At 38.0% G+C, this 23,394-nt stretch overlaps 3 protein-coding genes across 8 annotated transcripts in view; 2 read left to right on the plus strand and 1 right to left on the minus strand.

Annotated features, from left to right (window-relative positions):
• TXNDC9 (thioredoxin domain containing 9) overlaps window positions 1-2,919 on the plus strand; it is a 39,859-nt gene extending 36,940 nt beyond the window's left edge. For all 3 annotated transcript variants that reach the window (XM_039340585.1, XM_039340586.1, XM_039340584.1), the window contains exon 5: window positions 757-2,919. In XM_039340585.1, the coding sequence (XP_039196519.1) occupies window positions 757-874 (118 nt within the window). In that variant the 3' untranslated portion in view covers window positions 875-2,919. The remainder of the gene's footprint in view (window positions 1-756) is intronic.
• Window positions 2,920-5,432: 2,513 nt separating this feature from the next.
• On the plus strand, window positions 5,433-15,402 carry LYG2 (lysozyme g2). 2 transcript variants are annotated; one of them, XM_039340593.1, is made up of 5 exons: window positions 5,433-6,897; window positions 10,491-10,580; window positions 12,092-12,288; window positions 12,619-12,757; window positions 13,638-15,402. In XM_039340593.1, exons 1-5 carry the CDS (start codon window positions 6,822-6,824, stop codon window positions 13,769-13,771), a joined length of 636 nt encoding a protein of 211 aa, XP_039196527.1. In that variant the 5' UTR covers window positions 5,433-6,821; the 3' UTR covers window positions 13,772-15,402. The 2 variants fall into 2 exon arrangements, with proteins under 2 accessions (XP_039196527.1, XP_039196528.1); XM_039340594.1 differs by having other exon boundaries at window positions 5,434-6,897; window positions 10,527-10,580.
• Window positions 12,977-23,334, minus strand: MRPL30 (mitochondrial ribosomal protein L30). Of its 3 annotated transcripts, XM_039340596.1 has the most exons (6): window positions 23,201-23,334; window positions 22,658-22,735; window positions 21,892-22,038; window positions 19,404-19,477; window positions 19,171-19,313; window positions 12,977-13,183 (listed from the first exon to the last, which is right to left on the minus strand). In XM_039340596.1, exons 1-5 carry the CDS (start codon window positions 23,234-23,236, stop codon window positions 19,175-19,177), a joined length of 474 nt encoding a protein of 157 aa, XP_039196530.1. In that variant the 5' UTR covers window positions 23,237-23,334; the 3' UTR covers window positions 12,977-13,183; window positions 19,171-19,174. The 3 variants fall into 3 exon arrangements, with proteins under 3 accessions (XP_039196530.1, XP_039196529.1, XP_039196531.1); XM_039340595.1 differs by lacking the exon at window positions 12,977-13,183 and having other exon boundaries at window positions 19,132-19,313; XM_039340597.1 differs by lacking the exons at window positions 12,977-13,183; window positions 23,201-23,334 and adding an exon at window positions 22,994-23,061 and having other exon boundaries at window positions 19,132-19,313.
• Window positions 23,335-23,394: the final 60 nt, after the last annotated feature.

The following is a 23,394-nucleotide window of genomic DNA, read 5'->3' on the forward strand; positions in this document are numbered from 1 at the left end:
ATTAAAATTCAGATGCTTGGCAACTGGTTCATATTTATGACTGTTGTTGCATCCCAAGGTCATGTCCCAAGGTCACCTTTTGCTACCTTCTGATAAACAAAGTCAATGGGGAAGCCAGACTCACTTAACAACCGGGTTACTAACTTATCAGTGATTCACTTAACAAATGAAGCAAGAAAGGTCATAAAACAGGGTAAAACTCATTTAACAAATGTCTCACTTAACGGAAATCTTGAGTTAATTATGGTCCTAAGTCAAGGACTACCTGTATATTGTTGATTATCAGTTTGGCTGGTTTCAAAAAGGAGTTGGATCAATACATTGAAGTCATGGGGATCAAGTGTTGTTAACCTTGATAGCAGTGTGACTATCTCTTCACATTACCACTTAGGGCTGTAAAGCATTGTGAAGCAGTATATAAATCTGAGTGCTTTTGCTACTGCTAAGTGCTATCTCTGAAAGCCATCTGTTGAAACTGATGGGCTTCCTTGGGCAGCTGGTTGGCCACTGTGTGGACCAATTGATTGTGAACTAGGTGAGCTAGGCAACCAATCCAGCAGGACATTGCTTGTGTTTTTAATCACATAATTGTTAAAAATGTTTACTATAATCCTAAGAGGTTCATGAAGCAAAATAATGCATCCTTTTTTTGACATAATGACAAAGGGGCAGGGAGAGTTGGCTTCAGACAATTGTATTTCCAATTTGTGTTTTGCTCAATGTTTACATTATTAGTAATTTCTTTTTTTTTTTTAGTGGCAACTTAATGGAGCCGCCTTTCCAAAGCCAAAAGAAGTTTGGAACCTCTTTCACAAAATTGGATAAGAAAACAATCAGAGGAAAGAAATATGATTCAGATTCTGATGATGATTAGAATTCATGATACAAATATTTGTAAACCATTTTTCTTTTATGTTTGATACATTTTTAGGAATGTTTTATACAGCTTTTTGCTTTCAGAACATTTGCACATCACACTCATTTTCTAACAGTTTTATAGAGCTCATGAAAGGAAATCTTCCTCTTAGAAAATAATTTCTTCATAAAGAAATTTGAACCCTTTTGAACTATGTAATATGAGAGGTGACTTTCAATATTTTATTAATTTAACAATAGCTCTCTAACTTGCATCTTAAAATTTATACCATTTATCATTAAGGTATTAATGAAGGACTTCTGTCAAGAATTGTTATTTAAACTATTCTTGAAGTAGTGCATTAATAAAAGTCATTCTAATAATACCATGAGTGTGACTTTGCGTACTCTTAACTTCATTGCACTTCATATTATAAAATTCCTGTAGTTTTTCTTTAAGTCTGCCAGCTGTGTACACCGCATGTTAGAGCTGAATTAGCAATAAATATTACATGACAAATATACTGAACTAAAATTCTAAAATTGAAGGACAGCTTATATTTTTTTAAAACAAACCACAGGAAAAATTGAGATTTTTAAACTGATACGAATACAATTTAATACAATGTCTTGCACTGTTCTTCTTCACTAATATATACATTTCCTGGTGCATCTTTTTGAAAAATTAACAATTCTGTAGGTAAATATTAATAGCCTGGTAGGTAAAAGAATATTTTCCTATATATCACATGTAGATGTCCTCCACCTGCAAATTATTACATTTTATCTTGTCTTAGGAAAAAAATAAATCTCACAGGAACTTAAAATGTACAGACTAAAGCAAGTATGGGAACTTTCCATTCAATCAAATAACAGTCACTGCTGGGCACAAGATTACTGCAACTATCTTTTCAAGAGGAAAGAAAATGAGATTTAAGTTTCTTTATATTTTCTTCTATGAAAGATAAAGACATTTTGTAGGTGAGGGGCAAATGGAGGTAATATACATCCCACAAGTAAAATCATGCCAGAGTTTTGGAATCACATTTAAGCTTTAGTTTGCTTTCTTCAAATGTTGGATGGAAACCTTGAATTTCTCAAATCACAGAAATAAAGCATAAGTTCATGAGACTAGCCACAGGGCAGGGATACAAGGCAGTGGGAGAGAAATAACTAAAACATGGCTTTCAGCTAGGAAGACAGGTTTCAATGTGAGTCACTTGGATGGGTATAGTTTATAATAAGGGCATCTGACTCTCATTTTATAACATAGTTTCCATAATAGTTATAAAACTTAACTGGCTTAAAAGATTGATATTACTCCTTAATGATGTCGGTTTTATAGTGTTCAATTACATTACATTAAAATAGTACTCCAAGTACTATAATCCTAAAATATTTTATGTCTCCTTAGAGATTACTTCATTTTTCTCAATTTGCTCTTTTTATATTTATGGATGAGGCTTATTACAACAAAGAAGTAAAAGAGGCATGGCTTGGAATATTAACCTGGTAGATTAAATACATCTATTGCCATTTGCCATTTGGAGAAGGAATGATCTGGTCCTGTCCAGGGACAGTGCTTGCTTCTCTGGAGATGTGGCTTCTACAGTAGTCAATATAGCACAATCTAATAATTGACATGTCTTCCACATTTTGCTTTTTGCTAATCTTTTAACTTGCAAGTATCTCATCTGTAAAAATGCCCCTTCTACAATACCCATAGTTAAGAACATTGCAGTTAGATTTCATCTATAGTCTTAAGTACCCTGTACACTGTTTCTGATACCATTGCATGATTATTTATCTAGAATTAAGAAGAAAGCTCCTGGATATTAGGCAATAGTGCTTCCCTGCATTTTAAAATTTGTTTCAATAGATTATTGATTCAAGAAAAGTAAAATCTCTTTCTTTGATATGATACTCTGGCTTTTCTGAGTGCACATAAAAGCCAACTCATCACCAAATCAAATGAATTTTCAAGGAGGTAATAGGAAGGAGCTATCTTGAGAAATACTACAAACCTTTGTACAGAATTTCTGGCTCTTGTTGCACCCATTTTTTTAAAAAAAAATATTTTGCCTGTAATTCAAAATTTACAGTCATTAAGATGATGGCCTGTGGGATTAATTGCACAAATGCCCATGGGCATCTCCCACAAGGGCCTGAGATAACAAACGGACCGCTCTAGACACAGGATGCATTCATCAACCATTTGGACAGACTCTGATAAGAACACCTGCTGTAGCCTTGCATCTGGAAAGTGTCTGTTATTTGATATATTGTAACCACCCCTATATACGTCTTTTGCTTACACTGTGTGATGTAAAAACTTTAGTAACAATAAAATAGGGTGCTGGAGTCAGCTCTGGGCTCCCATCCCGAGATACCTGCTGCGTGCGTGTCTCATTCTCCATGGGAGACCACCTCAATGGCCTGTAATTCAAAATTAATGATATACTTTAAAACCATTTTTGTTTCATAACCATATTTGGATATGTTTACTGTCATCCAACTTCTTTGTGTTTAATTATTTGATAATTCATTGAAAGGGTTTAAATAAAAATAAGACTTTCTATATCAAATAATTGTACATGCACCTATATTGGCTTTTTATATTATTTCCATTTAAAGTGCAGTTCTTTTTCCTATAATTTTTCAAGCAACAATATTATTTCCACAAAAGGAGGGAGGGTATGGGAAACTAAGAGACCCTTCTTAGTTTTCCAAAGAGTAAAAGGAAAGAAAGGGAGAAATACTTTTAGTTTTACAAGATTTTGTTAATGCTACCTCAAAAGGCTAACACAGCCCTTCCGATGCTGAGAAATGACTGGTGTTAATTGCCAGCTGATGATTTTTAGTAGGAGAAGAAATAAACCAGAATAATCCACCAATTGCCCTCCTTAACTGTCCTGCATTAAAACTACCAGCAAAGCACTACTCCCTGGTAGAGTAGAACAATGCCATAAATTTCATCCCATTAAAATAACAACAACCCATCAGCCATTTTGCTGCCAGTCTCTATATGCAGGCTTTCCAGGAAAAGGAAGGAGAGCTAGACCAGGCCTGTCTATGTAATTTCCTGGTAACAAACTGCTTAACGGACATAGCCCTCACATGAAACAGCAGGGAATCTTACTTTGATCATCTACTCAGGCAGAAATTGTTATGGAGCTGACTTCACTCAAGCTAGGGGTAACGAGTGAAATTTTACCCAGGTAGTCCTTGACTTAAAACTTTTTTTATTAGTTTTATTCGTTTATAATATAAAATGTGAAAATACAAAAGCAAATAGGGGACAACAGTAGAAAAAGGGAAAACAAAAAAGGTGTGAAGAAAGGGAGGGGAAGAAACAAAAGGCATTGACTTCTGACTCTGTTGCAGTAAAATCAGACATTAAAATCAAACAACTTTTTACATTTCTATAGTAATATGCACTAGCCATTTCTGTATTGGCAAATCAGTCTAATAATCGGTAAAACCCAAAATCATAATATCATTTTTTTCCACCTCAAGCACAAAGTCCAGAAGCGGTTTCCAAGTAGAAACAAAAGTACTTATGTTCTTTTCTTTATCAGCACAAGTCAATTAGCCATTTCTGCTAATTCCATCAGCTTTAACCATTTGTCCATGGTAGAAATCAAGGCATCCTTCCACTTTTGTGCATAGAGCAATCTTGCTGCCGTCACCATATATAAAAACAGGTCCAATTTTTTTTCCAGTTCTCTTTCCATTAGGCCCAGAAGGAAAGTTTCTGGTTTGATCTTTATGTTCACTTCAAGAATTTTCTGCATTAATATATGAATCCTACTCCAATATTTCTTTGCCTTATCACATCTCCACCATAAATGATAAAAAGTCCCTTCTTTACATTTACAACATTCATTTGAAATACCTTTATACATTGTATATAACTTATCTGATGTTAAATATCAGCAATACATCATTTTGTAAAAGCTTTCTTTTAGGTTATAATTTAATGTGAATTTTAAGCCTTTTATCCAAATATTCTCCCATTGTTCAAATATCACATTATACCCAAATTCCTTGCCCACTGGATCATACAGTGTTTTATATGTTCACTTTCCAAATTCAATTTTAATAACATTGTATAGATCTTGGCAATTATATGATCATCATTACCACATAGTAGGATTTCCAATTCATTTTTTAGCTAGCTCAAAACCATAGTCTTTTTTGTCTAGTTTAAATCTTTCCTTTAATCTGTGGGAAGAATCCAGAGAAAGAAATATTTTGGGAAATATTAAAAAGACAGAATATATTTCCCCAAAGGATTTTAAAGGCAGAAACCAACCCTCCACCCCAAGTCTCTCTGCCCCAAACAAACTAGGTCTATAGAAATGCAGATGTGATAATCTTGTCAGAAAGATTGGAGTCAGGAAGCTTGGATTAGAAAGAAAGATCCCAAGAATCAACAATCCCTCACACCAAAAAATCCACAGCCCCAGGGAAGCAAGATATGACCTTTGGGACATAATAGGATTAACCCACTACCATCAGAATACCAGAAAAGCACATTCAGACTCAGGTCAAAGTTCATACCACAGGAAAACTCCAAACAAAAGCTCAAGAAGGTATAAAAACCCACCACTCCCTACTACAGTGGTGACGAACCTATGGCACGTGTGCCACAGGCGGCACGCAGAGCCGTCCCTGGGGGCACACATACCATTTCTGGGCTCTTCCCCCTCCCCATCCATGCATGTGCAGTCCGGGAACAGCTGTAAGAGCTGGGCAGCGTGAGGGAACATATAAAAGGAACAGTTTTGGTGGGAGAGTGAGTGAAATCAGAGCCACCATTTCCCTTCCGCAGTGCAGCCCCATTGGCGTGAGTGGAGATGGCCCCAGGACAGCCAGAAAGGAGCCCTCACCTGGTGCGTGTCCTATCTACAGGGTGGCTCTGATGGGGGCGGTGGCTGCTGCTCTGAGCCCCTTGACTGGCCAACCACACACAGAAACAGGAGGCGGTGGCGTGATCCCTGCATCGCCAAGCCTGGCCGGCCGCTGATCTGAAAGCAAAACTGCCGACCATCTTGCACTGGTGGGGGCACTGGCGGGGGAAGGTGAGCTGTGGCAAACACCCTCCCCGCCTGGAGGCGTACACGGGACAATGTGTGGCAGCAGCAGCAAAGGGTGCCCGCATGCCAGATCCTGCCTTCCGCCGCCGCCGCCAGCACGAAGATGGTCAGCAGAGCTTCACTTCCAGATCCACTGCCTGACACTATCAGCCCCCACATACAGAAGCCAGCAAGCACATGGGGGCTGGCTGTCCTGCATAATGGTGGACTGGCCACCGAGCCCCATCGACACAGGTGGAAATCACTCTGGGATAGCCAGAAGAAAGCCTTTGCCTGGTCTGGGTGCATCATTAAACCTCCAGTCACCAACAACTTAACAAATTCAAATTCCACATAGACTATAAATAGTGCAAGGTGATCCATATTTCTGAACCCTTGCTCTGAGGAAGCCTTGCCAGAAGGATGCTTGCAAAACATAGATAATAAGTTTTACTTTTGTTATAGATTCAACAAGAAACCATTTCAGGTGCCTTTGAAATGGCCAAATCATAGGGCTCATACTGAGCCATTAAAACACAGTTAAATTGAAAATTATGTCACTATGCATTAGGATAGTTTGAAGTCTGGAGAAATCCATAAAACAATCATTATATAATAAATGGTTTAAAGACATAAGCCTGACTTTCAGACAAACTTTCCAATAAAATACTATCTATTTTCAGAGTAATTTTCAAAATAATTATATATTCATGAGTCCCATTAACAAAAAATCTATGCAACTAAAAATGTACAATGAACATGATTGATGTTATTCCAAGAAATCCAATCAGGTATGTGACAATCCCCTTTGATTTGGTACTTTCCTGACATATAATTATGTTATTTCCCAAGTATTGCAACTAACATCCTGTTTAATCAGCTAATAGGATGTTGAAACCACATGCCCTTTTCATTGTTCAACACAGAATCGAAAGTGACTATAGAGATCAGAGAATCATGGAAGGTATTTATTTTATTTGTTATAAAATATGTAACTATTGGTAGGCAGTGGTCAGGGTGAGGGTTACAAAAGAGCTAGTCATTTATGTGCTAAATGTTGTGGTTTAATTTTGCCAAAAGTATTTATAAAGTTGTGTGCCTTAATAGCTAATTTTGGGCCTAGTAGAGCATTAGTGCTTTTGCTTCCTTCTTTTAAGGTTCCCCCCCCCCCTTCTTCTTAATTTAGACTGAGTGCAGTGTTATGATTCCTAGCAATCCAAGCAACTGGGAGCAGTAGCATAACGTGAATCTCCCTTACTGGGTTGGAAAATGGTTCAGTTCATGGAAAAGGATATTTTTTACAGTTTTCAGTACTCTACATGCTCTCCCTGTCAAGAAGGTGAAATTAAGTCATGCTGAATCCCATCAGGCTTCAATCTGCAGGATCCAACCTTATCTCCATGTTTTCTGATAATTCCCCAAATTAGTAGAAAAACTATACTGGCTATGAAGCTGGCCTAATTAATGTCCATTCCACTGAATTAATGGGCTAGACAGAACAAGTAAAATGAAGATATACCTATTTTAATTTTCCTTTCTAAACATAAAGTACAATTATTTATATGTATAATATGGGCTATTTTGCTAATCTGCTTAGTGACGGAGATAGCATTATAGAAATACATCTTTTCAGAAGCATTCTTCTAAATGACTGGTGTATGCTTATAGTTGAAACGAGAGAACCTGTGATGCTTTGGATTATTGTTTCAGAATTATTTCTTTACCAGAAGTCTCAGTGTTTTCCACAATGGCAGAGCTTCTAATGTATTTGAAAAGCTTTTAGAAATTCAGGGAGATATTCTGAGATGTTTCTCCTTTGATAGTAATCCATGTTGAACTGTATAGTCAAAGTTAGGTCATACATCCTGTAAGTTAGCCCATTTGAAATACCTTGATTCAAAAAAATTGTTTTATGCTGCCTCATTTCATCCAGTTAAAGGTTACAGACACAAGAGTTATAATAGAATATATACTTATTTAGATCAGTGGTTCTTGACCTGGGCGATATCGCCCCCCAGGGGGCAATTTCATTTTTCAGGGGGGCGATGGAATGAAAAGGGGTGACGTGGGGGCGAAGGAACGAAAAGGGGGCGATATGGGGGTGATGGAGCAAGAAGTTTTGGGGACATTTTTGAGCCTGCCCCTGCGGCTCCAAGCCTCCTCCGCCATTTGGAGAGAGATAGAGAGAGGCACTTGTACTTCTCTCTCTCTCTCTCTCTCTCTCTCTCTCTCTCTCTCTCTCTGATGTGGATTTGCCCCCTCACAGGGCTCCTGGTTGGCCCTGAGCCCGAGTGCCCCGCCTCCTGGGACAAGCGCAGCCAGGAAGTCCATTTCCCTGGCTGGCCCCGTACCAGGTGCACGTGGCCAGGGAACCACGCAGGGGATCCCAGGATCCCCGCTGGGAGCAGCCCACCAGAGCCTCAGCCTAGCGGGCCAGCTTTCCTGCAAGCCGCGGCCCTGAGGGAGAGCTGCCCCTGCAATCCCCAGCCATGGGACTGTTGGCCTAGCTGGCTGGGAAGGTGCGCCAGAGTCCTGGCTGCTTTGAGAGGTGAGTAGAAGCTGGGAGGGAGAGAAAGGGAGGGGGAGGCATTTTCCAACCAGACCCACGGGAGCGCCTCCTGGGGTCCGGCACTGGCTTCCTTGCCCTCCTCCTCCTCCCCTTCTTCCTCCTGTTGCCCCCCAGGCGGCAGTCCTGGCTGGGGTGGTGGCTGGCGGGGGCATCACTCCCTGGGCGATGCTGGTGGGTCGTGGATGGCCGGGAGCATTGTGCGTTGTGGAGCAGCTCCAGCTCCTCCAGCAGCTGATGGGGGTGTTCTGCAGATGTCCTGCGAGTTAAGCCCGGGGACACTGGTGGCACGAGGGGAGGCTTGGTGATGCAGCCAACGGGCAGGGCATTCTGCAGATGCCCTGTGGCCCCCACTTGAGCTCAGGGACGCCAGCGGCACGTGGGATGGCCTGCCAACATGACTGTGAGCCTGGGCATCCCTGCAGGCCTGGCGGGCAGCGAAGCTGGGTGCCTCCAGCAGCGACGGGGTCTTCTGCTGCCTCCTGCCCCCCCCTCCCCGCCCCTTTGGTGCCCTCTGCCTTCCATTTTCTCTCTCTCTCTCTCTCTTTCTCCTCACCTGGAGAAAAAAGGGGGAGGGAGGGAGAGGAAAGAGAGAAAGAGAGAGGGAGAGGGGAAAGAGAAAAAGAGAAAGAGAGGAAAGAGAGAGAGGAAGCGCAAGTGCCTCTCTCTCCCCCCCTCTCCTCACCTGGAGAAAGAAGGGGGGAGGGAGAGGAAAGAGAGAAAGAGAGAGGGAGAGGGGAAAGAGAAAAAGAGAGGAAAGAGAGAGGAAGTGCAAGTGCTTCTCTCTCCCCCCTCTCTCCTCACCTGGAGAAAAAAGGGGGAGGGAGGGAGAGGAAAGAGAGAGGGAGAGAGGAAAGAGAAAAAGAGAAAGAGAAAGCGCAAGTGCCTCTCTCTCCCCCCCCCTCTCTCACACACACACACTGAGTGGGGGAAGAGGACTGGCAGACCAAGGGCAGAAAGAGGGAGGGAGGGAGGGAGAGACCCTTTTGACATCTAAAATGAAGATAACACTGAAGATATATATATATATATATATATATATATATATTAAAGGTAAAAAAGGATATATGCAGTGTTATCTTCATTTTAGATGTCAAAAGGGTTTTGCGGCTCCCAGTGTTTTGTTTTCGGTGGGAAACGGGTCCAAGTGGCTCTTTGAGTTTTTTGGGTTGCTTACCCCTGCTCTACCCATACAGTGGCTCACCATTGGCCAGAATGGGCAGTGATGGAGGGGGGAGTGCTTCTTTCGAAACATCGCATGCTATTTTGTGTGCCTCTTTGTATTGTACTTTTTTAGCATGCACTCCAGTTCGATATTATATTTTCTTTGTGACTTTTTAATCCTTTTTACAGTGTGCGTGACTATATATACTTTCCTCGAATCTTAATTTAGTTTCAGAGTTTTCGTCTTGAAATTCTTAATTCCTGCATTGCGGTTTGTTCTTATGCCCTTTTTATATTTCTTTTTGCATCTTAAATTTCACTTGTAATTCAATCATTAAATGTTACTGTTTTTCTTTTCGGGCATTTCACTTTCTTGCAGTTGAATTTTGTTTTCAATGGTCATTACATTTAAGTGTCTTGAATAAATAAGATAATAATGAAATACATGCATCACGAAGTTTGGGAATAAAGTGACGGGTGGCACCAAAATTTTTCACACAGTTGAGATATGGCAAAAAGACTGGAAATAAATTATTTGCATCATATATCCTGATGACAATTTTAAAGAAAACAAAAAAAGTGTTTGCATAAATTGAAGAATTATTTCCTATGTTGTGATTGAGAGGTTATGTTGGGGGAGGGGGGCGATGACAACTTCCTCATTGGCTCAAGGGGGCAATTCGTTCAAAAAGGTTAAGAACCACTGATTTAGATCAGGACATTATGATGATTATTGCCAGCTTCAGATAACGCAAAACAGAATTTCTTTGCAATAGATTGCCTAAGACATTTTGTGACCAGACAGTAATTTAATGCCTCTATAACAGCTCATTCTTCTTATTACGGTAACATAATGGATGTAGATACCACTGGAGCTTCTCTTGAAACTGGAAAACAAGAAGGCTTGGATTTTGGGGGTAAGATTAACTATCATCTATGTTGGAATATATGTATAATGTTAACATTGATGTGATATAAATGTTTATTCTCTTTTCTGTTCAATGTGTAACTGTGCTTAAGTCTGTATGTTCCTTTTCTTCTTCTTTGGAAAAAAAAAGATGTTCATTGCAACTATTCAAATTGCTTAAACACAGTGATTAGATTTGCTTTATACAATATATATAATTGCACAATTATATCCCTACAGCAATAGAACTATATTCTTAAACAAGTAAGGGTTTCTGTCTCCTCTTAAGAATGGGAATTGAGAGGCCTTTTCTTTGGCATTTACTATTACGTCTTCACTGTGCTTCATTCTGTAGTCTTTGCTATGATTCCTGAATATTACTTCTGCTTGCTTGCTTTTATCCTGTTTTTATTCTTTTCTTTAACATCTTTCCCACACCCCTGCTTTTGCCATAAGAGCCACTCACTTATTGGCTGCTGTCCTTTCTGTAAATATATTATTTTGGTTCCTATGTCCTACTTCCTGGTTTTTTTTTTACTTACACAATAAATTTAATACATACTTGAATGCTCTTTTTGTGTCTGTGTACCTTCAAGTCAATTTTTTTACTCACTAATCCCTACAGTTTTCTTGGCAAGACTTTGGAAGTGGTTTGTCTTGCCTTCTTTCCAGTAGTGAGATTCAAATTCCTGAATAATCAGTTCTGTGCGTGGATACTGCTTCCGGAAGTCTGTTCTGGGTCTGGGCCTCCGAGGCCCAGAAGGGACTTCTGGAAGTGGTGTCCATGCACTTCCAGTGAGCCATTCTGGACCTGGGAGGCCTCCCCATCTCAGAACGGACTTCTGGAAATGGGCGAAAAAGGGCTAGGGCTTTAGCCGGTTCTCCAAAGTCAACAAAAAAGTAGCTACCAGTTCAGCAGAACTGGTGCGAACCAGCTGAATCCCACCGCTGCTTCTTTCTAAGGCTAAGAGAGAGTCGCTCAAGATCACCCAGCAGACTTGATGTCTAAGGCAGGACTAGAATTTATGGTCTTCCGTTTTCTAGCCTAACCATTACACTAAATTGGCCATGATGTCCTTGATGTATAGGCTTGGTTGTTTCATTACCCAACTAGATAACACTATCAGTTCTAGATTTTATTTGATGCTTATCTAGGTAGCAGCATTTACTTTAATTTCAAAAACAGCTTCTAATGTAGTTAATTCAGATGCTAGAATGGAATATTGCTGGAAATGTGGATTCGATTGAGAAAGTGAATTTTTTTTTTTTTTAAGAAAGCAATGGCTATGTCCATGAAGCACTTTAGTTTTCCAGAAACAAAAAATTTTAACAAAGTTAGTGATAAACTCATCAATAGTAGCCATCAGTGACACATTGACCATTATAATGGAGATGGGTTTCCTATTTGATCAAATCCTTAAACATAACAGCAAAAAGATAGCTGTTCTGTTTAGTTTAATTCCAACTGTTATTTTTAATCAGAAGCACATTTCTCATGTATGTTTGTGTTCTCTCTGCAAGGGGTTGAAGCTTCAAAAATAATTGCAAGGAGAGATCTAAACAATTTAGAGAAATATAAAATGAAGATTAAGCGTGTCAGTGAAAAAACAAATATTGATGCTGCTGTGATTGCTGCTATTATGTCTCGAGAATCACATGCTGGAACTATCCTAGAAGATGGTTGGGGTGACCATGGAAATGGATTTGGATTAATGCAGGTAAAGACTTTTGTTATAAATTAAGAAACCCACAGTACCCCATGTTCAACAACTCTAAGCAAAGCGATTTTGGAGTAATTATAAGGTGATTATAATTGTCCCCAAGCAAAATATAGCCTTGTATAATGGAAGGTTTTTCCATTTCTCACTACATACACTCTCTGCCCCCCCCTCTTTATAGTATCTTTCCCGTATTCTGACTGTACATCGCTTTTGGTAACTGATCTGTATTTTTTAATTATTAGCTTGTAAAGTAATTAAACTATCCTGGCATAATATAATCATAGCAATAATTATTACAGAATAATCAAAAGCAATATCATTTTTCAGGTGGATAGAAGATATCATAAACTAGTTGGCACCTGGGACAGTGAGGAACACATTAATCAGGCTACTCTCATTCTCTGTAGCATGATAGACGAGATTAAAAAAAAAATTCCATTATGGACAAACGAACAGCAGCTCAAAGGTATAAAATATCATTTTACTAAAATCTACATAGAATCTGTTTTATGTCCAGATCCTTCATATCATTTTTCCATGTGACTCATTATTTATACCATATGATAATGGTTCTCTAGTTTGGAGAAGAAAATGGAAAATCTCAGCCAAAGATGAGATCTTTAGAAGGGAAATATTTGCTCTAGCATTCATTTATGATATAATAGTTTTTGTTTCCAACCAATCCTTTTTTATTATTTTATTATTGCCCAACAAGTTGGAGTTTCCCAGCAGTCATTTGTAGGGCAGATTAATTGCCAAACATCTGAAGTTTCATCACAGGACTATAGAAGTACTGCAGCAACTATAACTCTTGAGTACAGGTCATATGTCCTTCATTTAGTATCATTGTAATTTTGAACGGTCCCTGAATAAGTCATAAGTCAAGGACTACCTGTATAAAAGCAGAATTTTATAAATGTTATGTTTCATGATACGTTAATTGCAAAAGATATTATTTCCTATCTTCTAGTATATTTAAATAAAACCTCTGCTTAACTTTCTGATAAGAATAGAAATTATGCATTGTTAGAAGCATCCTTTAAAAAAACTTTAAAGGGGTAATCTTATGAGTATATAAATTGAAAAAGCCCTTCAAATGCATGTTTGTAGACTATCGCAGGCAAAATTATTCCAAAACTTTTACTTACTTCTACTAAGTAGAAAGAAAAAAATCTTCTGTCCTTAATACTGTGGTTTATCTCTAATCAGCTATTTAACTTATTTTGTATCAGGAGTATGGTTAATCCAATCTAGATTCAATTTACAATTTGTCTTAGTACTTGAAGAATGCCTGCATTATGTTCTTAATGTAACTTTTATTTGTCCATTCACTTTTTAAATGATAGGTGGAATTTCAGCATACAATGCAGGACTTAAAAATGTCCAAAGCTATGAGCGAATGGACATAGGCACTACAAAGAATGACTATGCCAATGACGTTGTTGCAAGAGCCAAGTTTTACAAAACAAATGGATATTAAAAATCTAGAACAAAGATGCTGACATTTCATCCTTATCCCAATTTTTATGTAAAATTAGCAATATCTATTTGCTAAATTCTACAAAAATAAAGTTGTGCCAACTTCTGCGGAAAATAAAGCAATATTGCTATTTTATGGTTGCAATCACATTTCATACAAACAGGTTTTTATTCCCATTATGAGACTTTCTTTTTTCCCACTCTTTGTTCCACCACACTATTATATCCTTTTAACTTTAGTCTATGGAGGAAAACCAACAGGACTCATCTACACTACAGCATTTAGTGTAAGTAAGGTGATTCATCCTTAGTGGTGAACTGGGGAAAGATGTGAAAATATTTTCAATCACCCAGTTAGAACAGCATAAAACTGCACAATGAATGTATAAAAGAATGTGACAACCAATGGAATAAGCCAAAGGCTCCAAAGAAAAACACTTATGTCATCTGGGGAGGCCTACTTGTGCATAGGATTTTATATTCTCACAGGCTCTAAGCCAAGCTGGGAAAACTGAAAGGCCTAGTTTTGAAGGATTGGGCATTAACCGAAATCCAGGGGAATACTGCTTTTTGTAGACAGTCAAAATGGACTTCTCCATAGAGTCACTATTAGCTATAAGCTAGCTGCAACTTGTCTAATGTTGCTCCCCCTTTTGGAGTCCAACTAAATTACATGTACAAAGTGGCCTGAATTCCGTGAACTCATAACATTACACTGGGAATATAATGAAAGTTCCTGAAATTAAGTTAGCATCACAAACATACTATAAGCTTGTTGAAGAGAATTGCTCAGATCATCTTGGGTTGAAAAAAAAAATCAGGCAGAAATCCAAAGCAAATGTTTTAGTAATGGGTAATTTCCATTATCTACATAGACTGGGTAAATGTATATTCAACACATAACAGTTTTCCCTGATGTGATCAATCAATCATTATTGATTGATTCATAGAAGTAACACATGAGGGGACAAAAAAATTAATTCAAAGTAGTACATTAGATCTAGTAAGAGACTTAAAATTTGACTAATGAATTAGAAATATGCTACATTATTTCTGGACTACTTCGTTATGTATGTACTGTGAAACAAGTGCAGATCTGAAAATATGTGCAATCAGCTTCTAAATAGATCTTCATTCATGCTTTAATTTTAACACTTTAAAAGCTGTTAAGTATGGATTTCCTGGCAGAGAAACAGTATATAAAGTGTCCAGGAAGCAATCATATTCATATTTCCCATAAAACAAAAAAGTCTATGAAATTATATTAATTTAAAAAAAGGTAATATGAATGTCAGGAGAATCAGATCTCTTTAAACATATGAGGATTTTCCAAACAAAACAGTTCAGCTGAAATGCTGACGAACCAGAAATGACATAAGTAAAATTTGGTACATGCCAGGATACAAGATCACCATTCATATACAGTATTTAAGATGACTTCTTTCTGAAAATGGAAAAGTTCCCCAAATGAAAGGGGGAAAACAATATAAATACTTGCAAGTGAATTTCTCACATAAAACAAGATATAGAAATACATCTGCCTGAACTCCAGTAGGAGCAAATCTGGCTGCAGGCTGCCTCCTGAGAGTCAGTTACAAAAGGAAGATCCTCAAACAATCAAAATAGAAATACTAAAAAAAAAATAGAGGTAAGATTACTGCAAAGAACTCGTTATTTTTGAAAAAAATATATGAAAATGATGGACCAATCATGTGGCCTATTTACAATTAACTGACTATTGACTGTATCTGCCTGATGATGACAATCAATTTATTGAGAAATGTTGCATTTTTGTGTTATTCACAATTACATAAATCAACTTTTATATGACTAACAATGGCCAGTGAAACATTCAAATTAGTTTAATCAATAGTAGTAAGAAAATAGGGGAACTCAGGCACCACATAGGTTATGTAGAAAGTAAACACAGGGTTAGTCATAAAGGACTCAAATGTCTATACACCAACGTACAGAGCATGAGCAACAAAGAGGGTGAATTAGAAATTCAGATAAATGAGGGCAGATAGGATATTGTTACCATTACGGAAACTTGGTGGGATGAAACCCATAAATGGAACACACAGCTAGAGGAATTTAAATTATTTAAAAGAAACAGACCAAATAAAAGAGGAGGTGCAGTTGCTCTCTATGTAAGAAATAACTACATTTCTACAGAAATAGAGCACAACAATGATGAAAACTGTCTTGAATGCATTTGGGTCAATATAAAAGGGGGAAAATGATACTGCCATAGGTGTATACTACAGGCCACCCAACCAAACAGAGGTAATAGATGAACTTTTTGCTAGTCAGCTAACTAAGGTGTGTAGGAAGCACATCACAATAGTAATGGGAGACTTTAATTACCCTGACATCAACTGGGAGACAAACTCTGCACCAAGTGGAAGATCAAACAGATTCCTGACAAATCTAGCAGACAACTTTGTCTTTCAAAAAGTAGAGAAGGGAACTAGGGGATCAGTCATATTGGATTTAATTCTCATTAACAGAGATGAAATGATAGAAGATATTGAAATCACAGGAATCTCATGGGGGGAGTGACCATGCAATATTGGAATTCAACATTATGCAAGCACAAGCAATAGAATACAGTCAAACTAGAGTCTTGGACTTTAAGAGAGCTAATTTGAATAAACTTAGAGAGCTTGGGAAGGATTCAATGGATGAGAATCCTCAAGGGGAAAACAACTCAAGAAGCTTGGGAAATTTTGAAAAGTGAGATAATAAAAGCCTAGTCTAGCACAATACCAATGAAGAAGAAAAGTAACAACTCTCAAAAGAAACCAGCATGGCTGCATAAAGAACTCTCTGATAAATTGAAAGACAAAAAGGACAAATATAAAAAGTGGAAAGAGGGGCACATAACTAAGGCAGAATATCAGCAAATAACCTGAGCCTGCAAAGATGGAGGGAGGAAAGCTAAGCTCAAAAAGAACTAAGGCTTGAGACAAAAGTAAAAAATAACAAAAAAGCTTCTTTCAACATGTAAAAACAAGAAAAAAGTTAAGGAAATGATTGGTCCACTAGTGGGAGAAAGTGGCAAGAAGGTGACAAGCAACAGAGAGAAAGCAGAACTACTCAATTCAGTTTTTACATTCGTATTTACACAAAGGGAAAAAACAGTCCAACCTATCAAAAACAGTACCGTAAAAAACAGATTAGATATACAAGGCAAAAAAATGGTAAGTGAGCATCTGTCCACCTTATATGAGTTCATATCACCAGGACCAGACAAACTACATACACCCCAAGGTTCTGAAGGAACTGGCAGATGTGATCTCAGAACCGCTGAACTATATCTTTCAAAGATCCTGAAGCACTGGGGAACTATCAGAAGACTGGAAAAGGGCTGATGTAGTTCCCATCTTCAAAAAAGGAAAAAAAATGGATTCAGGAAACTACAGACCTATCAGCCTGACCTCAATACCTGGGAAGATCTTGGAAAAGATAATCAAGCAACGAATCAGCGAACACTTAGAGGCAAACAAAGTCATTACCAAAAGCCAACATGGGTTTGTCAAACACGGATCATGCCAGACAAATCTTATTGCATCCTTTGACCAAGTGACAAAATTAGTGGATCAGAGGAATGCTGTGGACATAATTTACTTGGACTTCAGATGGATTCGTAGCTGGCTGATTGGCCATACTCAGCGTATGGTCCTCAATGGAACTGCATCTACATGGAGGGAAGTGTGTAGTGGGGTACCCCAGGGCTCTGTTCTGGGCTCAGTGCTCTTCAACATCTTTATCAACAATTTGGATGAGTGGATAGATGGGGAACTCATAAAATTTGCAGACAACACTAAGCTGGCAGGAATAGCCAACGATCAGAAGATAGGCTTAAGATATAGAAGCATCTTGACAGACTTGAACATTGGGCGCTATCTAATAAAATGAAATTCAATGGTGAAAAAAGTAAGGTTCTACATTTAGGTAAGAAAAATCAAATGCACAGGTATAGACCAGTGATGGCGAACCTTTTAGAGACCGAGTGCCCCAAAACCGCCCCCGCTCGCTCCTTCCCGCCCACTCTGCAAGTGGTCCTGCTGCCCGCAGGACCACTTACCGCCTGCCCGCAGGGCCACTTACCACCTCCACGACCCGCCGCAGATCGCCCAGGTGGCCCAGAGCATCATGGCAGCCATGCCCTCCCCCCATACACTGCAGCATCATCTGTGTGCAATGGAGTCGGAGGGTGGAGTCTTGTCCCTGCTGCCCGGCTCCATGTGCTTGGCTGCGCTGCTCTGTGTGGGCCGCACTCGTGGGCGACTCTCCTGCAGGGAGGCTGCTGGTGAGCAGGGGGGAGGGGGGGCTGGGGCAACAGCACATGTGCCCACAGAAAGGGCTCCGAGTGCTGCCTCTGGCACGCATGCCATAGGTTCGCCACCACTGGTATAGGTGGTACCATGCTCAATAGGAGCAACTGGGAGAGGGCTCTTGGAGTCCTCGTGAACAATCATTTAAATATGAGCCAGCAGTGTGCTGCAGCTGCCAAAAAAGCCAACATACTGCTAGGCTACCTTAACAGAGGGATAGAATCAAGATCACGTGAAGTATTAATACCACTTTACAATGCCTTGGTAAGGCTACACTTGGAATACTGCATCCAGTTTTGGTCACCACGATGTAAAAAAGATGTTGAGACTCTAGAAAGAGTACAGAGAAGAGTAACAAAGATGGTTAGGGACTGGAAGCTAAAACATATAAGGAACGGCTGCTAGAATTGGGTATGTCTAATTTAATGAAGAGAAGGACGAGGGGGACATGATAGCAGTGTTCCAATATCTCAGGGGCTGCCACAAAGAAGAGGGAGTCAAGCTATTTTCCAAAGCACCTGAAAGCAGGACAAGAAGCTACAGATGGAAACTAATCAAGGAGAAAAGCAACCTAGAACTAAGGAGAAACTTCCTGACAGTTAGAATAATTAACCAGTGGAATAACCTGCCTCCAGAAGCTGTGAATGCTCCAACATTGGAAGTTTTTAAGAAGAGACTGGACAGCCATTTGTCTGAAGTGGTGAGTAGGGGTTGGACTGGATGACCTATTATTATAGTCACAGAAATTCAATTTTTATTATTAGTTGCAGCCTTCTGTAAACTGTGTAGAAACCAAAATATATCTCAAACGCTGTTGAAGTGTATTTGCTATTATTTATACTGTCACATTTACAACAGCCAAACAGTTTAAGTAGAAATTATGCCCAAATATCAGATAAATGTTTTTATCTTCTTAGTAATAATGCTATCTAATTTTATGAGAAGGCAGTTAAGTCTAGAGAAATTGTTCTAAATGAACATACAATTATGCCCCCAAATGGCAATTACAGTAATGCAATTCTCAACTTAATATAACATTTATTATAGAAAGTATTAATACATTATTATGAAGAATCAGATGTGTTCTTTTCCACTTCTTTTAGGTGGCGACAAACTATCAGTTCACCTGTGACCTTGTTAAGATAGGTATCAGGTATTTCATCTTCAGTTGGAATTCCATAAGGCAGTTTTAATGGTTTTATTCTATAGTCAAAAAGAGAAGGGGATAACAACCTATTAGTGTTTTTATATGAAAGCAATTTCAAAATATTGCTGATGAGAAGAATTACTAACCTTATTAGATGTTTAATGACTTTCAGTTTTGCATTCACGGAAGGGATGTTTTTAAGCACCACTGGATCAAATCTCTGTAAGTGATACAAAGCTCATCAGACATGCATCACAGAAGTGAATTTGTGAGAACAGCTATTGTAATAGTTTGAATAAATTTTAATAAATATTAAATCACTGCAGAAACTAATATTAAGCAACATTAAAACAATATTGATTTTGCTAGTTTAGTATTAAAGGTAGTTTTCCTTTAGTGGCCACCATTGGAATCAACAACTAAGTCAAGTGGTTGCTAACCAAAACTGTTACTGTGATTATGATCTTACTTCAGCTTTCCTTTGTTTTACAGACCTGTAATGGTTGTAAACACAAGGACTAGTTATAAAGTTACTTTTTCATCACCAACATAATTTGAATAATCATTATTACACAAGTCAGTCATTAAACAAGAACTGCCTGTAAAGCTAACATTTGTTTTAGCATTTAAGGACTTAACTATAAATATAATTGCTTAAAGATGCAGACTCCTTAAGCATTCTTGATTTCTGTACTAATTCAGCAGTGAAGAAGAACATGTGAGGAGGCGAATTGTTAAGAGGTCTGATATTAGCTGCTGTGTCAGGTCTCACCATCCTATCTGCCATTGTGCAACCCCAGGTGACTGCTCCGAATCTCATATAGTCCTCAGAAGCAAAATACTGTCCTGACTCTTACAATCCATTTCTTAACTGTTTTATATGCTAGAGAAGTGTATCTCAATTATAGTACACATCCCACTGAAGAGAAGGCTAAGCAAGAACTTAATTTTTTCTTTAATGATGAACATAAGATAATACCTAAAAAATGAATGCCCCCACAGATTTAGTCTTATTTATTATTAAATCTGTATATCACATAATGCTTTGATTATGATATGACCAAACTCCTAAAGACAAGAGGAATGAAAACCTATGTTATGCCTGTCATTTGTAATCATTGTGACACAAGTATAAAGCTTCTTCTCAGAAATCACCTGTTTAGAACACTTTTTGTTCACTCTCTTCCCCCATCTGTTATAATCCTTCAAAAACAAAACCACTTCAATTCTACTTAGTTTCATGTTACACTTAATTCAGTAACCAGGCAGCAACTTCTTTTTTAAACTTGTGAAGACTGACTTCATAGCATAGTTTAAGAAAATACATTTCCGACATGCCATTACTGCATTTTAAAATGGTAAGACCCTGAAGATATTGACAGTTCTAACACTGAGATCAAAATGCTTCCATGAAAGCAAAAGTAAAGATCTGAAGTGATTGTGCAAGGACACCTTAAAACCTGAAATAGAAGGAAGCATCAAAAACCCCTTTTTTGCTCCTAAATTAAGAGCAATACCCTTGATGTTCTTTTCTTTTATTATTTCTATGAATAGCTATTTCTTATTGCAGCCAGATCCAAGCTGCAAAATTCAGACTACTGGATGGACTACAAAATTAATTTGTCCTCTGATGGCATCTGATCCTTGTATACCATACCTGGTAGCCCTAGAGATACCAATGGTACTGCATTCTATGTTCAACATGTTTCATTCTGAGAAATGACACTTAGAGAGAAGCACTTGTCCCTAGAGATTGTGTAGGATACCTTTATTTTCTGCTGTGAAAGAGAGGAATGTAGGCAGAAATCCTCACACCAACCATCTGGCAAGGACAGAATGTTGTGATTGGCAGGATATAATCAACCCCAATTAATAATGCTATTTGCAGATGGATTTAATTTTAGTATAATTTACTGTTCTTTCCAAACTGCTACCTGGGGTGAAAATCACTCAGCCTGATAACAAAATTTGCCTTGAACACCTCAAAATAATAATTTACTTAGAAGTACCCAATGTTGAGCACAGTGGATGCTAACATATAATCAGGGCCTGAAAGCTTTGCAATTTGGTTAATATTTGGAGGGGAAACTATAAGGATTGTATAGCGCTGATGGTACCTAGTTTGGTAATGAAACATCTGCAGGAAAACAACCAAGCTCAGAGTGCACCAAGGACTCCATAGTTCAATTCTGAACAACAAATATTATCTTCTATCAAAACTACAAGAAGTTAGGACTTTAGGCTACACTGCAAAGTAAAAAAAATCAGAAGAATTAGAATCAGATTATTTCCAAGCTGTTGCCAAGTAAACACTGTGGCTATTTGGAGTCAATAGTCAATTGCAAATCAAGATTCTCTTTTCCTTTTGATACTTACCTTTTGCCTTACAATGAAAATGAACTCAAATGTTTAATCAGTGTTATAACCTGTTGTGATGTGGAGCTGTTCCAGCTATAAATTATTTTAGTATGTGGCCAAATATCTCAAAATCCAATCATAGACAACTATTTTGTCCAAATTATTAACTCTACAAGCACAATTTCTGAATAAACAATTCATACAACAGAAATTTATAAAGGAGTATTAGAGCTGGGGGGAAAAAAAATCTCTGAACACCACAAATTAGTTACATACTTTTGTTAATCCAAGCTCTTCAAGCAATTCTTTCTCCCAATAAGGACGCCTTCTTCCACTTCTGATCCTGGTGATAAAATGTAGTTTATGAGGCTCTTCCGGATTACCACCATATTTTTCATGATCACCAGGTCGTGGTTGAAATACCTAAAAAAGATTAAACTCTCATTAACCAATACAATAAGTAAAATTAGTTATTAATGAGTTCTGGGGCTTATCTTCATATTTCTCTAATCATGACACGAAGATGCCCAAATAATCATTTTTAACAGTTTACCATTTAGCTATTTCCCTCATTTCATTCCAAATATCAAAGAGGCAGTTTAAAGTTGTCTTTAGCTTTCTATATTTAAAGTAGGAGTTTCATTCCTCTTCTATCACAATTTATTATTTACTGGCAAGTAATTGGGTTACATGTGATTGAAGAGACTACAGCAAGAGTGAGTAATAGAGTCATTTTTTTGAATACTCTATCAGTTACCTCTGCAGAAGAGAAAGCTACAAAGAGGAGGTATTAATTAGCAAGAAATTAGGTGAAATAAAATAATGGCTAAATATAGATTCTACAGCCCTTTAAGGTACATCAGAAACAAAGGCAAGTTAAACTCAGACCTTTATAATTCAATTTTAAAAGTACAAAGGTGAATTCACATTATTTTCACAAGAGATTTTATGTAGTAAAGAATATATTTTGACTGTTTTCATTTGTAATTCCATTTTAATTTGTAATTGTAATGTTTAATTATTATTTTAACTCAAGGCTTACTGATTCTGGAATTCGAGACCTTGTAAATTTCTGCCTAATCCATATTCTCCAAGGGATTGGTTCGCTTTTTGTCAGATTCTGCAATATAAGAAACAAAGGAGAGAACAATGTAATACTTCAGAGCTTAATACATAAGAGTCAAATATATCAAGGTTTCAAATAAATCAATGACAAAATGCATGTGCACATATATTAACTCTTAAGAAGCTATCATTTTATATTTCCGGAAAAACAAAATCATCAGAGGTTCACAGGAAGCACATGATATACCAGCCTGAAATTTAAATCAGCTAATTGGAAAGTATAAATAGTTTACAAAGTAAAAAGTACACGAACGCTTGCTAATAACCAAGGCATCAATTTTCTCCAGAATTGGGGTCTCTTAATTAAAAACACATTTAAGAATTAAGGTATGCTTTATTCAGCTCCAGCAAGATCGTCCAGCAACATAAAAGGATTTCTGCAACTTGATGCAATCCTCTTCCTGATAAAACAACTATGTGAAATTTACAGAAATCCTTTAATCATTTCCAGACTTCTCACCTGCCAAGCGGATACATAACACTTCCACGCTGCCATCTTATGCAGCCGATTCACGTTCTCGCGAAAAGAGACGTGCAAAGTCTCCTCCTCCGCAACCACGAGAAGAGAAGAAGCTTTAGGCCTTTCTAAGCATTTACTTTCCAGTTCTTAGAAAGCACGTGAGCAGAAAAGGGCCGGGCAACTCCGCCTGGTTT

The sequence above is a fragment of the Crotalus tigris genome, unplaced genomic scaffold (genome assembly GCF_016545835.1).
Source record: "Crotalus tigris isolate CLP2741 ecotype Arizona unplaced genomic scaffold, ASM1654583v1 scf7180000017753.6788120, whole genome shotgun sequence".
NCBI classification, from domain to species: domain Eukaryota; kingdom Metazoa; phylum Chordata; class Lepidosauria; order Squamata; family Viperidae; genus Crotalus; species Crotalus tigris.